A 14,918-nucleotide genomic window follows, 5' to 3' on the forward strand; every position below is an offset into this window, starting at 1 on the left:
TCCCTCCCCTCCCCTCCCCCTCCTCCCTCATTTTGGCTCTCTCTTTTCTCTTTTATCAGTATTAGTGACTTTCTGCACCATGCACCATTATCCTGTAATATACCCATTACCTCCATCTTGTCATCCTGTGACAAAGCTGTGAAGTAGATACTGTTATTTGACAAACAAGAAAGCTAAGGCTACTAAGTTGCCCACAGTGAAGGGGTTGCAGTTAGTCTAGTGCTGTCTGATTACAAAGTCAGTTCTTCAAATGCTGCCTTTAAAATAGAGCATAATATATAGCTTATGGGATTGCTGGAAGAATGTGGAGAGAAGGCATGCAACAGATAGGCCAGGATTAAAGGATGCATCTGTGTAGAAGGCAGAGCAATGCCATGCACTGCCAGTCAGAATATCCCAAAGGAAAAGTATTTGGATGTTCTTCTTTACTGATAGTTTTGTTGAAAAATGACTATTTCCTTGTAATTGCACATGTGGAAACCATACCCTGAAACTACTGAAAAATTAGCTTTAAAAAATTAGTAAGGGTTTTAATAAAAAAAAAAAGAAAGAAAAGAAAACAAGTACAAAAGAATCTGTTGCAGGCTTCCCGGTCTCCAATTTTCTAAGTCATTGCTATTCTAATATCTTGGGAGTCCTTTCAGAAATAGTCAGTGTTTGTCTTTGTACATGTGTGTGCATATGTACATTCTTACATGTTCCAACTAAAGTCTTTGTCTTCAGTATGAGTAGTTAAGCCCTAAGTATATTGTTAATAGCAGAACTATATTCTGGGAATATTATCAGTGTTTTATGACATTTTTCAAATGATTATTTATTTTACCTATTAAAGAAAAATTTACCTATTAAAGAAAAATATAGTTGTGTATTGTTAATTGTGTCCTTAAATGAAATACTAATGAGTACAAGAAAATTCAAATAATAAGATAGTTTCCACTAAGTGTTTTAATTGCTAGTTCCTGGGCTATATATGAGGGGAAAAGCATAATATATTAAGAATTAGATTCACAGGCCCCAGTAGACTCAATATTTTCTTTGAAATTTCTCAGTTTTTTCCAGCTGCCTCTATTCTAATTGATAAAATAAATTGCATAATCATTCCATGCTCAAGAGTAGGTAATATTTTGAGGTGAAGGGACTAGTGTTATATTTGGGCTATAATATTCAGTGATGCTTCAGAACAGTAGAAGATAATATAAGACTGCTTTATCTTGGAAATGTTATGTGTCTGGTATAAATATAAGCTATGGAGAACAAGCTTTAGTTTTCTCTAAACACAGGATCTGACCATCTTAAGTGCTTCAATGTAAAAGTCGAGTTGCTAATTCTTTTCTTTCTGTTTTCTAATTTTAGGTTTTAGTATAAAGGCAGTGCCATTCCAGAATGCTGTTTTGAATGTAAAGGAACTTGGAGGTATAACTTTTACAATCCTCTCTACATCTGCCCTTGACTTTACAAGTTTGCAATTCATGTATTACATGTAATTAAAATGTGATAATATATTCTAGGTGATTGATTTTCCCCTTCTCTTAATAATGTATTTTATAGTAATACTTTCTTTCCTTTATGTATGTATTAGCAGTTATTTTAGAGCTGTAAGTAATACAAACTTTGCTTTCTTATGTGTGAATCAAAAGACTGTTAAGAGCAACTGGTATGCTATATCATTGTTTTTTATTTGCTAATTATTTTAAAAGGAAGCCTATGAAAAGAATCTAAAAAAGTAAAATTAGAAAATAAGCTATGTAGGGCAGAGAATTGTATTTAAGTGTGAATCTATACTGCAGGTCTGATTGCATCCAGTCTTTTTAGAATCTGTTTGTTCCGATAATAAATCTTTGCCAATGAGTTCTTTGCTGGCCAGGCACATTTATTGGATAGGCCGTACCCCAAAGCATCCATCAGTCAGTCTTTCATTACACTCTCTGTCTGGCATTTTTTTTTTTTTTCAGTTGTGTTTTATGTCAGTCAGGGTCTCAACCCATGCAAATAGATTAACAAAGAAATCGGTCAATTCAGTGAACCTACTAAATTTTCTTGTGGTCCCAGAAAATGCTGAGTGCCAGAGTTCAGTATAATATCGGTGAGGTTAGTGGCTTAGAAGAACGTTCTCTTCTGTCTTCCTAATCATCTGTGAGAGTGACCTTACCCTGCTTTTTGTTGTTGTTCTTTCTCCCTTGTCTGTCAAGGTCACTTCTAATTGTGACTTATTTTTGGTGTTGTGAAATGGAGACACTCAGCTTTATGCCATGCTTGATGCGTTTCTATATTGTTCAATAAAGTGTTGACTGACCTTTCCAGGTGTTCGACAGTGTGACAGCTAACAGTGACTTTTACAGCATCAATATTGGAAAACATCTGTGATTGAGCAATTTATAGTTTTCTCTTAAGGTGCTTGGTGTTACTATTTTACAATATCCTAGGAACATGAATGTTGATCTTAGCCAGAAAGCAGACAGACAGTAAAACACAAACATCCTTATAAATAACTTCTGTGTAAAAAAATTTAAGACTGCTTTCTAATAAGTTGACTATCTGAATACTGCTTTGGTTTCTGCTAGTTATTCTTTCAGTGACAATATTTGTAGACATTTTGGAGTCATAGATTCTAGTATAAAAATCTAGAGACTCTAAGTGTGTGGTTTGAAAAGTCTCTTGGCTTTAATTATTAGGCTAAATGAAAACTGGACTTTCATTGAACATTCATCAGGGATAGCATCAAATTTGTGAATTGGCAAGGTATTTATTGTACAAGATGATTATTTGAGTGAAATAGTGAATGTTTCTTAACATTTAAGAAAAACAAATGATTGAATCTAATGTTGACCATATGCCACTGAAACTGAGTGTAGTGAGAGATGAACTCGGCGGGGTGGGGATGTATAGGATAGGTGTATGTCTTTTCTCAAGGAGGTGTATTTTCACTACAGACAAAACTGTCCTGACAATTTGATGAGATTACATGGAATTACAATGGAGAGGATGTCATAGATGTTTTGGTGGTCACGTTTTGATTCATTACTTACTGATATGATAGGAGGTTGGAACGGCCTAGGTACAGAGCCTATGGGACTGGACTGGTAGATCAGTTCCAGAGTAATGATAATGGGCTTTGTGTGACATTTGTGTGGAAGAGCAATTTTCTGGCCCAACTGTACATTATTTTTCTTTTGTCAACTTTAGCAACGCTGTTACCATGGAGTAACCATCTCAGGAGAAGGTAGGCTTCATAGTGCAATTTGTGTATTTGTTTCATAGGGTTGGGCAGGCTGTCGAGAGAGCTGATTTTTTGGAGGGGTTACCCACTTGTTTATTTATTGAAAACTTAGGGTTGGGTACCCTATTTTATCCCACTCTGGAAGGAACAGAGCCAGGCTAGCACATTTAAGGAAGTCAACTTTTTTGAGATTTAAAGTCTTTCTAGGTACTGAGGAAATCATCTCAATGCCAGCCATTTAGGGAGAAATACAGCTTTGTGAAGTCAAGTTGCCTGGGAACGACTTGAGCAAGTATTCTAAGCTCAGGAGGAAAGAGTTGAGTGTTTCAGGATGGGCGTGGGATGGCAGGTGACCTGCAGTTACCGTGCTGCTCACAGAGGTGGTCACTGGAGTCCAGTCAGTTAGTCAGTGTAGAGAAGAATGCAAAATTCAAGGGAAAAAACCAAGAAGGGAGATGATCAATGTAGGTGGTTTGTGGGAGACGAGGAAGCACCAGGGTATTAGGAGGAAGGTGCAGACAGTTGTATTCATCCTAGGGTTAACACAGGAGAGTGGCATGCCTTGTTCCTCCCCACTGAACTGATGGCTGGCCCATGCTCTACCCTTCTAGGCAGTTCCAAGGCTTGCTGTCATTTCCCATTCCAACCTTAAGTTAAATTTCTTACTTTTTAAAATGAAAAAGACTTGTATGACTGTCTTCTTCCTTATTTAGGACACAAGATGAAATAACAATGATGAATGGAGCTAAGTTTAGTTAAAGTCACCTCAGGTCATCTTAATAACAAGCTATGTTTGTACCTATAACAGATCCATGCTTTGTATATATGTATATATATCACATATATATGAAATGTATATAATATATAAGGATACATAATGGTATGTTATTTTTCATTTCTGTTTTGTGATTCTCAGTCACATCAGTTCCTTCTTACATAGCATTTCCCCATAGTTTACACTGTCATTCCACCACAGTATGTCCAGGGCTGAGGATCAGTCTAAGAAAAACACAGCCCCTATAGATTTGGTGACAGAAGTAATCCTGAAGATACCTGTAGGAAATTAGTGAAAATTTGGAAAATCATGAAATGAATGGGCCGAAACAATGACCAAAGTTATAGAGAAATGGTGACATAAAGAGAGCAAGCTGTGGGAAGAGACTAGATGGCTGCTCTGAGTTAGAGAGAGAATGAAAAAGCCTACTCGCCCACTGATTGGTCCATTTATTCATTTGTGGGAAGTTTCATAAGAAGTCACTTGAGTATGTGACTCATTCCTTGGTCCAGATAGCCCCTCCTAGGAAAGTGGAATTAGCATCAAAATACAAACAGCACCAGGGCCATCCACCACACACACACAAATTAAAACAAAGAAAAATTCAATTTTCGGTGAAACCTTTCCCCTCATGGTCTTTTAAATTAACAAATTTCAGATAAACTTCTTTCTTTTTTATCCTGTTCTGCCCTATCTGTCTTGACACCCTTCCTTTACTCTTGCCCCCTCACCACCACCCCCAACAATATACTCTGTTATCTCTTATGTTATGTTTCCTGTTATGGCATCTAAAGGCCACCAGGAAGGGAGCACATTCACTTAGCACTCCACAGAAGCTGATATTCAACCTTTTTTTGGGGGAGGGGGGGTTGGAGACAGGGTTTCTCTGTGTAGTCCTGGTTGTACTGGAGCTCACTCTGTAGACCAGGCTGGCCTTGAACTCAGAAATCCACCTGCCTCTGCCTCACAAGTGCTGGGATTAAAGGGGTACGCCACCACTGCCCGGCAACTTTTTTTATTTTTGCCTCTTTCCAGCCCACCATAACTTCTGTTTTTAGGTTTCACCTGAAAAATCTCTTGTCTATCTTTGCCTCCTAATTGTTCTCTATTTAGCTCTAGTAATTCAAGAGCATTACCAAGGTTAAGTGACGTATCTAGTGTTTAGCTGAGCTAATAGCATAGTCTATACTGCAGTGATGTCACAGCTCAGATAGCGTCTCCTCTTTGAAATTTATAGTCCTTAAATCTACGGAGTTTATGCATTCATGGATAATCTTCTCCCAGTTGGAAATATCATATATGAATAGATAGCATACAGAGATGTAAACTTGATTTCTTAGCAAACTTGGCTTGTTTTTTTTTAATCTATTGATAAAGATCCAGATAGGATTATATTCCCTAACTGAATTCTGAAACCATGAATGATTTTATCAAAAGACGCATCTTCTTCTCTCCCCTGCCCTAATATTCTAGTGGGTTATGTCTGAATGGTCTCTCCATCCCCCCACCCTCCCAGCTTCCATCCCCACCCCGTATCCTCTTTGGCAGTCTTATCTTTGAAGATGACATTCAGAAAGATAAAGGAGAGCTGACACGCAGTTAGCTGTCCCCGATACCATAATATTCATGGCTGCTAGTTGTCAATCGAATGGAAGAAAATCCTTGAGGGTTTCATTTTGTTGTTTGTGGTCCCAGACCCTGTAAAGAAAAGAAGGCAGCAAGGAACTGTAGAGTTGTCTGCAGCCGTGGCTGGCTCAGCTGGGACGGCTGTCACTGAAGGGTTTTTTCAGGGTTGTCAGCTCAGCCATTTTTTTTTAAGGCCATGTCTTTGAGCAGCCAGCTGTTATAGGAAACAGATGTTGACTGTGCCCTGCCTCCTTGTTTGCCTGAAGGAACAGTCTCTTCACAGGGAAAGGTGCTGTTAGCTGCCCTGCTGGCTATCTCCAAGTGCTGCTTCCTCTGTCCAGCGTATTTGCATTTGTTAATTTCTCCAGAAAGTGTCCAGGGCAGACTTCTTGTCAAGAGACCCAGGGGATATAGCTGCCTGTTCTTGCAATTTCTGCCTTTGTATCCAGGCCATTGATGTCCTTCACCACCACTCCCTACCCCTGCCTTCCAATTTTTTTCTTGTTTCCCTTTGCTGGTAGTTACTTTAGAGGGAAGTATTGCTCTTTCATTATATCTTGCACATGTTCTTCCCTGTGTTTATTATGCATTATTCCATGGCCCTGCCACAACATCTTATATGGGGGAAAAGGCTGAGGACATTCTTACAAATACTTTAATTGTAATTCTTAGGGTTATGGTAGTGGATTAGATGTAAGATAGTGGAAGCCAGAGAGCTGATTTTATGCTAGAAAAAGAAAGGATATAGACATGTAGACATGGGGAGGTTGCTATGGCTTAGGAGTTGGGTGGGGTCCCTAGAATGTCTTGTTGGTATCAGAGCAGCATGACATTTGAAAAAAGTTCTAGACATCTGCAGAGATGGGTATAGGGGGTAAAGGGGACAAGGAACTGTGTCCAAGGCAAAAGGATGTGATAACACAGAAGGGGGTCCAGATAAGGCAGTGTTCACAGGATACTATAGAGCCATCCAATTAAGTGAAGTGTAAGCAGCTATATCCAAGAAAATAAATATGTTCTATATATGTTACAGAATTGTAAGGAAGAAATGTCACTCGGCAGGGAGTGTTCTCTCAGGATACCCTGCCACTTTGTGTCTGAGCCTCTTGCTGTGTTTTGATATCTGTAAAATGCAAGCTTTAATACATTACTCCAACATTATTTCCCAAGGGATTGGGCTGGAAGAGAAAAATTAAATTGCCTAAAGCTCCTTGGGAAAGATGCTTTAAGAGTGGACAGTGGTATTCTCACTAATTCTCCTTTTATAGTCAGGGACCTATTGTCATGTGTAGTGTGGAATGATTGAAGCTTCTTGATAGAGTATTGTTTCCTTATCTGAGAAAATAACCAGGCCTTCCTTTACTAGGAATAGCCAGTTGACTCTTGGCTCCCTGGGCCATGTACTCTATCACTTAAGCCTAGGCTATACTAGGGGAAATGATGTTGGGATAAAGCCAAGTCACTTGGATGGGAGTTAAAAGGCCACAGCTATCTGAATTGGTTGAACAGGATCCCAGGGTGGTGGTGTTCAAGCGTTTTTTACACTTGCTAAGGGAAAGCTGAGCCAAACAGTCGGCAGAGCCAAATAAATGAAGCTAGAGGCCCAGAAGTCTGTTACTGGCTCATGTAGACCTGACCTTAATTTTTTGTTTTCTCCTGGAGAAGTGCCCTAGGAAATTTAAAAAATCTATCTTTTTGGTTATAGTCCAGTGTAGTACTGAACAGTCCATTTCTAAGACTGTATACATAAAGATTTTTCTAGAAACTCGTTTCCTGGCCCTTTGGCCCCCTGGCAACAGGGATCTCATGTGCTTCTGAAGGTTGCACTGTTTCCCATTTTGAGAGGATCGGGTCATTCCCCACTTGCAGCCCTACCAACCATATTCTTGGAACATTTGTCCTGCCTTTCTCAGCTTAGTTTCTTGTCTCTCACAAGGGAATAGGTATTACTGTTTCTCCCGGGGCTTACCATAATAACAACCAATTTTCATTGTGTATTCGGTTTCAGTGTGTTGTTGCAGCAACAGCACTGGAAGTCAGGAGACCAGTGCTTTCCTCCAACAAAACAAGCCATGGGGACATTGGGCAAGGCCCTTAGCTTTCCCAAAGTAGCTTTCTTTTCAATGCTGGTAGCTGATGATACTGATAGCTCTTCTCCTGCTGGAGTATAACATAACCTATGCATTTGGCCTCGGAACTATACTGTGTGCCTTACCCTGGCTATCGAGCTACTGCAGAGGGTGGTACAGCCCCGGGTCCTTCCTTTCCCTTCCACCTCAATCTCAGTTACTTATTTTATCTTTAGTTATGGTAGATATGTACGTAAATTTATAATTTATCTATTGTATGAGCACTTCACACATATCTATCCTCTAACTGGAATGAGTTCAAGATGCAGTCTAGATTAAGATGAAACAAAGGAGATTTCACAGAGGAGAAGAATGCCAACAAACACATCCAGGACCAAAGTCATGGAGGGAGCAATGGGCTCAGTATATGGCTGGGATAAGATGGGAGATTTACAGAGCATTAAAAACACATGCATATCAGCAGTGTCAGGGCAGAGGGTATACTGTTAAATTATTCCTCAAGATACTAGAGTAGTGGTAGATCCCTTCGAAGCAGAAAGTTGGCTTGTTAGTATTTAGTTCATGTTATTTAATACCAATTATATAGCCAGCCTCAAGAATCCAATTCCTGCCACACAGATTCATGTACACACGTTCATGCAATCACCCTTCGGCTTAGTTTCTGTATGTTTTCATGGGAGAGAGGCATCAGCCATAGTGATTACATAAGCACTCAGACTTTGATAGGCTCCTAGAGCTGTAGTGCTGTCTTGGCAACTGGTAAAGAAGTAATATGCTCTTAATAATCTATTACTCGGTGAACTAAACTGAAGCTCTGACGTATCCAATACTGAATAAAACAGATTGTTGACATTGTTGATGGCATCATATACTTACTGATTTTTAATTTCCCGAGGTCCAAAGTATTGTAAAAAAAAAAAAAAAAAAGACTCTGCTGAAGATGCACGATCTTTTAAATCTTGGAGTTACCAATATTTTGGCCATCCTTCTGAGAGCTACTAGTGTGAGCAATATTGTTATAGAAAGTTAGTTATGAATTTTAAGATAAGCAATAAAGTAATGACATTTAAGTAACTTACATGACTAAAAACTGAAAGTCTGAAATTTTTTTATAAAGATCTCAATTTTTCCCTTCCTGTTCCAGACCCATGGTATTGAACACTGTGTGTGTGTGTATGTGTGTGAAAATTATCAAACAATGGCAAATTAAATCTATAACCAAGATAGAATTAAATCTGTAATAAAGAAAGGAACACAAGACAAAGCTTAAGACACAGACAATGGAGGCATGAAATAGAAGTGGAACTCATCAGGATTATTAATCAAAGCGCTCACCAGAGTTATTAATTGGAACTCCACATTTGGAGCTGTGCCTTTATTTTTCTTTTCTCCTTGCACTAAGTAGTGGATAGCAGCTGTGTTTACCCACAAACTAAATCCTTGAATGTGGGTGCTAGACCCAGAGAGGTAGGGCAGTGTCTCAATATATACTGACTGCCAGGTGGGTTAGAAAGCCCACACGCAGGAGACAAGCCACTTGTCTGTCCCCATTAATCACTGCAAACAGACAGTGGTAAACAAAAGAGCTGGCAGACAGATATTCTCCAACAAAGGAGAGCATGTAATTATGACACACTACAGTATGAACAAAGTCAACACCATAAAGGAAAGATACCCAATCAAAAATGGGAAGAGAATGTATCAAAGACCTGGAGATAATGGAGTGATCAGGAGATGCTCAGAGAGCTATGGAAAGGCTTTGTGTTCATAAGAAAGAATCAAACACAGAACTTAGGAATTTAGATTTGACTTTAAAATTTTAAGTAAAAATGTTGACACAACTTATTATGAATTACTGAAACTACAGATCGAGCTAGAGAATTTCGCCATGCAGAACAAGTATTTTAAGTATGAGGAAGAAAAAAGCTATAGGAAATAGTAACAGAAGTGGGGCATGGATGAATGAATATTCAGATTTAATGTTTCTGAGTAGCAAGTGGGAATAGAAATAAATGGTTAATTACGGTATCACACGCACGTGCAAGTGCACACACACATATATATATTACTTTATAGTCATATGTGTATGTGTGTGGTGTATGTCTATGTGTCATGTCGCATGGATGAAGTTAGAGGGAGATAAAGTGAAAGAACTATAGAACTTATTATATTCTTACATTGAATATAGACTATAATTAATGTAAAAGATTTTTATTTGGTTTATTTTATGGGTGTAAGTGTTTTCCCTTCATGGAAGCATGTGCATTTCTGGTGCCTGTGGAGGTCAGAAGGCATCAAATTTTGTGGATCCGGAATTACTGACGTTTGTAAACCACTGTCTGGGTTCTGCAAAAGCACAAGGTGCTCTCAACCACTGATTTACCTCGTCAGCCCCTAAAGAATAAAATTTTTATGAAAAGAAATATAAAGAAAACATGATAAGGGAAAAAATGAAATCAGCAAAAGCTATGATAAAAAGCATATATATCATAATAAATGTGAATAATTAAATTCATTTTAAAATGCCACAAAAATAACATTATACCTTTGAAAGATAGTTCAATGAGGTATGCGGTAAGATAAAAAAAATGAAGCTGTAAAAATGTTATCCTAAAAATGCCACTTGAAAATCAAGTACTTAAAGTCATGTTAATTTAGATGAACTAGAACAGTTATTATTGGGTAGACTACAAAGATTTCATTCCACTACACTAAGATAGTTCAATAATCACAAACTTTTAAAATACTCATTTGTATAATTCTGAAAGCCAAAACTGAGTATCCTAGAAAAATAGCTAATAAATAGAAAAAAAACTAATTTTTATAATTTATAGATTTATAATCTATAATTTATAGATTTATAATCAGGAGAGGAATTTAGCCTGGCTTTCAAAGACAACTGATAACAAATTAAAGCACTAAAGCATATGAATAGTAAGTTAATAAACTTGTTCTAATTGATAATTACATTTTTTTCTATTTTTATTTATTTATTTTACTTAAGTGGTCTTTAGTGAGAGTTGCGTATGAGACTCCTCTACTCCCGCATCTTCTCAGTAATTCCTTTCTTGTATTTACCTTTCTCCTTTCCCGCTTGTCAAAACTTGGCTTCACTTCCCAGGACTCTTAAGGTCCTTGTCCAGCTTTAGCCTGGTGAGACCCACCTTGCTGGGGTGGATGCCCACGTGGCACGTTGCTCCATTTGGCTTTGCTTGCTGCAACCATTCAATATGAATGACAGTTCTTTCTGTATACCTGGACCACTTTGCCCGTCTTCTTGTCTTTGTCGTGTCCTTGGGTAACTCAGACTTCACTATCCTTTCAAACAGGTATAGATTGACCATTCTAACTTCTGTCTGAGCTCTTGGAAAGAGGAGATGACATGAGCTTTCTTCACATGTGAGAATGTTCGTTGAAATGCCATTTATGGCTCTTGCTTTAGTCAGAAGTCATGAAGGGACTGAACTTCGTTTTGGTGGCTGCGGATTCTGTGTTGACTGCAAGAGACTCCAAGTGACTCCAAGTTGGTCCACAAGTGACTTCTAGTTCTGATGATCATGCATTTGATTCTCCAATCAAAAATATATGTTCATTTGAAATATAAAAAAATTTTATACCAGTTATCACATTTGTCCTTTCTAATTGAAATCAATTAAAGAAAATTAGACAAGGGAAAAAGGTACCAAACAAGATTTCAAGACATTGTAACCTCGTACCATAAACAACAGTTAACTTTGAACGGCTTCACTATTCAGTTTAAAACTCAAAACAACAACAACAACAAAAACCAAAGCCCTTAAAACATTCAGTAGAAAAATATGAGAAAATCTTTGTGACGTTGGATTGAGATAAGATCTTTTAGGGTCTTTCTTAGATTTAAAGACTTCTGCACTTTGAAAGATCAGGAAAGACAAGCCATAGCTAAAGGAAAAGCCTTATTTGTAAACTTTTGGAAAGGATTTGAATCTTGGTGTGGAAAAATACAAGTAAAATTAAATAATAAGATAAAGGGATTTTGTACACTTATCCCAAATATTGGCTTACAGAGATGGGTAGCATCTAGGGATAGAGATACATATATTTAAAGTACTACATCTATGTTAGTGACTGTCTAAAGTGAAAGTAATTGGGCCATGAGATATAGAACAGGCACCTCTCCCACACTGCCCATAGAAGTATAAAATAATGTAAGTTTCCCAGCAACCACATGGTGGGTCACAACCATCTATAATGGGATCCGATGCCGCCTTTTGGTGTGTCTGAAGACAGCCACAGTGTACTCAAATAAATAAATGAATAAATAAATAAATAAATAAATAAATAAATAAATAAAGCAATTTTCATAGTTTCTAAAAGGACAAGATACACCAATTCTGTCATAACCATAATATTCTAAGAATGAAATAAACGGAGATGGGGAAAACAGCAAGAGCCTCAAGATAGAAATAAACAATAAAGATCATTTTCAAGGAAAGTCTTGTATGTAAATGTTCATAGGAACTTCATTTTGCTACATCAGAAAATGACATCGATGAACAGAAAAATTGCTATGCTTCTGTATGGCAGACTGCTGTTTATTAATGAAAATAAATAAGACATTGGTACCTGCACCAATACAGATGGGTCTCATAATCGTTAGGTCTAGTGAAAGAAGGCAGACAAAATAAAATAGTATAGGGTAATTTGTATAGTGTAATATATAGTATCACAGTAAAATATAGTGCAATATGTAATATGTATGTGTTATGGAAAATGCAAACTAGTACCTAGTGGTTGCCAGCGGATGGAGAGAAAGACAACAGGGGTAAAGAAAGAAGAAGGCATAAAGCAGCCAGAGAACACTCTTGGGGTGATAGATATATGTATTTTCTGGGTTTAGGGAATGGTTTCACATGCAAACATATGTGAAACGTATCAAATCCTGTTAAATTTGCACAGGTTCCTAGCAGTCAGTCCTATATGTAAAACAATAGAAAACATGCTGTGTTCCCTTGAAGTAAAGATGGTTTTAATCATCTCAGGTTAAAAATCTTTGTATACATATCTCTGGTGGGATCTTGTGGGTTTTCCCCCCCTTTCAGTTACATTCCAATTAACATAGACCCAAGGAAAAGACTGAGGAAGACCTATAGCATTTGCTACTTAATCACATAATCACGACTGATCACTAGGGCTGCATATTAAGAACTTAAAACGCTAAGATGAAGATGTTTTCAGGTCTGCTGATTTAATATGCAGTGTTTCAAAATCTCATTGCTTGCTAATAAAAGAAACCAGAATTAATCTGTCTGTGTGCGGCAGCATGCAATTAATGAAAAGAAATATGCATGGCAGCTTCATTATATAAAGAGTGAGAGATTTCTCAGCATAGCCCCGTTGTGGTTCTTGCTGTAGTGGTTCTCAAAACCGTCTTGGTGGGGTATTCTCTTTCCAACCTTGACTTTGAGGAAGGTCTTTGGATGCTTCTGCCATTGGGAGAGTGTAGGCTTCATAGAAAGCAGAGAGAAGGGGAAAGCAAGGGCTGCATTAAGATGAAAGAACACTGAAAGTGTCTGCGTCTAAAGCAAGGAGGATAATTGCAGTTTTGAAATCCACGGTGTCTGTGTGTTTCCATGTGTGCAGTGCCGCTTTTGGTTCTTCACGATCCTTTGCGACATCAGTTTGTCTCCTTAGGCTGATCTTACCCAAGCTGTGTGTTATCCAGACTATACCTGTACGTTCTTTTCCAGCCAAGCCTTATAGTGACATCAAAAAGTAAGGCATTTCCCCCTTTCTTTCTTTCAAGTCATGTACATCTCAAATAGTATGCAAGCAAGTGTAATAGTATGTTTTCTTTCTGTCTCCTGGTTGCCGTCGGTGACCTCCGTAGTGGGTAGCTGCTCATAGCATGTTCATTTCTATTGTTTTCTGGGTTGTTTTGTTACTTGGTGTTGGATATTAAACCTATGTATTCCTGTTCATTTTCTGTTTTGTTTTGTTTGATACAGGGCCTCTGTATATGGCCCTGGCTGTCCTATAACCCATTATATTTACCAGGTTGGCCTTGAACTCAGAGATTCACCTGCCTCTGCCTCCCAAATGCTGGGACTAGAATTGTGCACCACCATGTCTGGCTCCATGTTCTATTTTTCTGTGCTAATAACAGATTGCAAATTTAGAGTCTGTATTTTTTAAAGAATCCTTAATCTTACAGTCAGTTGGTGGAGGCCGTTTGCCAGACCAGTGATAGGACTATATTATTAACACGTTCATAACTTAGAAAAGAGGGCAGAGTGCTAATTTTATTTTATTTTTTCCCATCTTCTTCCTAGGTTTTCTAAGCCAATTCAGATAATCATTTAACTTCTGTTGTATTAATTAGGCTGAATCTGCCTGTTGAGATGGCTAGACTCCAGGAAGGTAAAAACTCAGGTATCCTTGTTGGGAATTGAATTGTCAGAGCAGGGTGGTGTTTAGGGTTGTCCAGTATGCATAGTTTAAGGGTTTTTCAAATGTGGTTCATCTCTGATGCTGTTGCTCTTCTTGTCTACAGAGTCTGTTTCACAAACATTTAAGCTATTTTCTGAGAAATTGCAATTTTAACAAATGGAAATTCCTTTAAGTAGTCGTGGTGCTAAGAGGCGAGGTGATTTGTGTCTTAAGTGTAGAAATAGACAAAAGATCAAAGTTATTTAGGCATATCTTTGACCGACCTAGATTTTTCTAGTCATTTCTCATCCTGTGTGTGTGTGTCCACACACACAGAAAACGTGATAAGAGGCTTGGACTGTGAACACTGGAAACCATCCAACCCAAAAGGAAGGGCTGCTGGCAGCTCCTGACGGTGCAGAGTTGAAATGTAGTCATTCCCGGGCCCCAAACTGATGTAAACACAGCTGTTTTCTTCAGCTCCATCAAAAGCTCGTTTGCTCCCCATGTTGCGTTTATTGCATATGTGTTAGTGTGGTGGTTCGGTTTTAACTTTCACTAGGGTAGTTTTACCCTAGTGGTTAGCAGGAATAAAAATGAAAGAAAGACAAGGAGTGCTGAATGCAAGAGCCTCTTGCCAGGTGGAGGTACTTTGAGTTTCTTCAAGTCTGTGAAAGGATCCAGAAATACATGCAGGCATACAGGCCTGGAGGAAAGACCCAAATGCAGTCACATTTCTACCCACGTAATGTGCGTAGCACATACCAGATGCCAGGCGGAAACGCCTCCTTCTGTAAGGAGT

The 14,918-nt window shown here is 38.2% G+C and overlaps 1 protein-coding gene across 3 annotated transcripts in view; it reads left to right on the top strand.

The window, feature by feature from the left end:
- Arl15 (ADP ribosylation factor like GTPase 15) overlaps window positions 1–14,918 on the top strand; it is a 368,073-nt gene that overhangs the window by 138,321 nt on the left and 214,834 nt on the right. For all 3 annotated transcript variants that reach the window (XM_031360590.1, XM_031360591.1, XM_031360592.1), the window contains one exon: window positions 1,354–1,413. In XM_031360590.1, the coding sequence (XP_031216450.1) occupies window positions 1,354–1,413 (60 nt within the window). The remainder of the gene's footprint in view (window positions 1–1,353; window positions 1,414–14,918) is intronic.

Source organism: Mastomys coucha, unplaced genomic scaffold (assembly GCF_008632895.1).
Source record: "Mastomys coucha isolate ucsf_1 unplaced genomic scaffold, UCSF_Mcou_1 pScaffold8, whole genome shotgun sequence".
Taxonomy (NCBI): domain Eukaryota; kingdom Metazoa; phylum Chordata; class Mammalia; order Rodentia; family Muridae; genus Mastomys; species Mastomys coucha.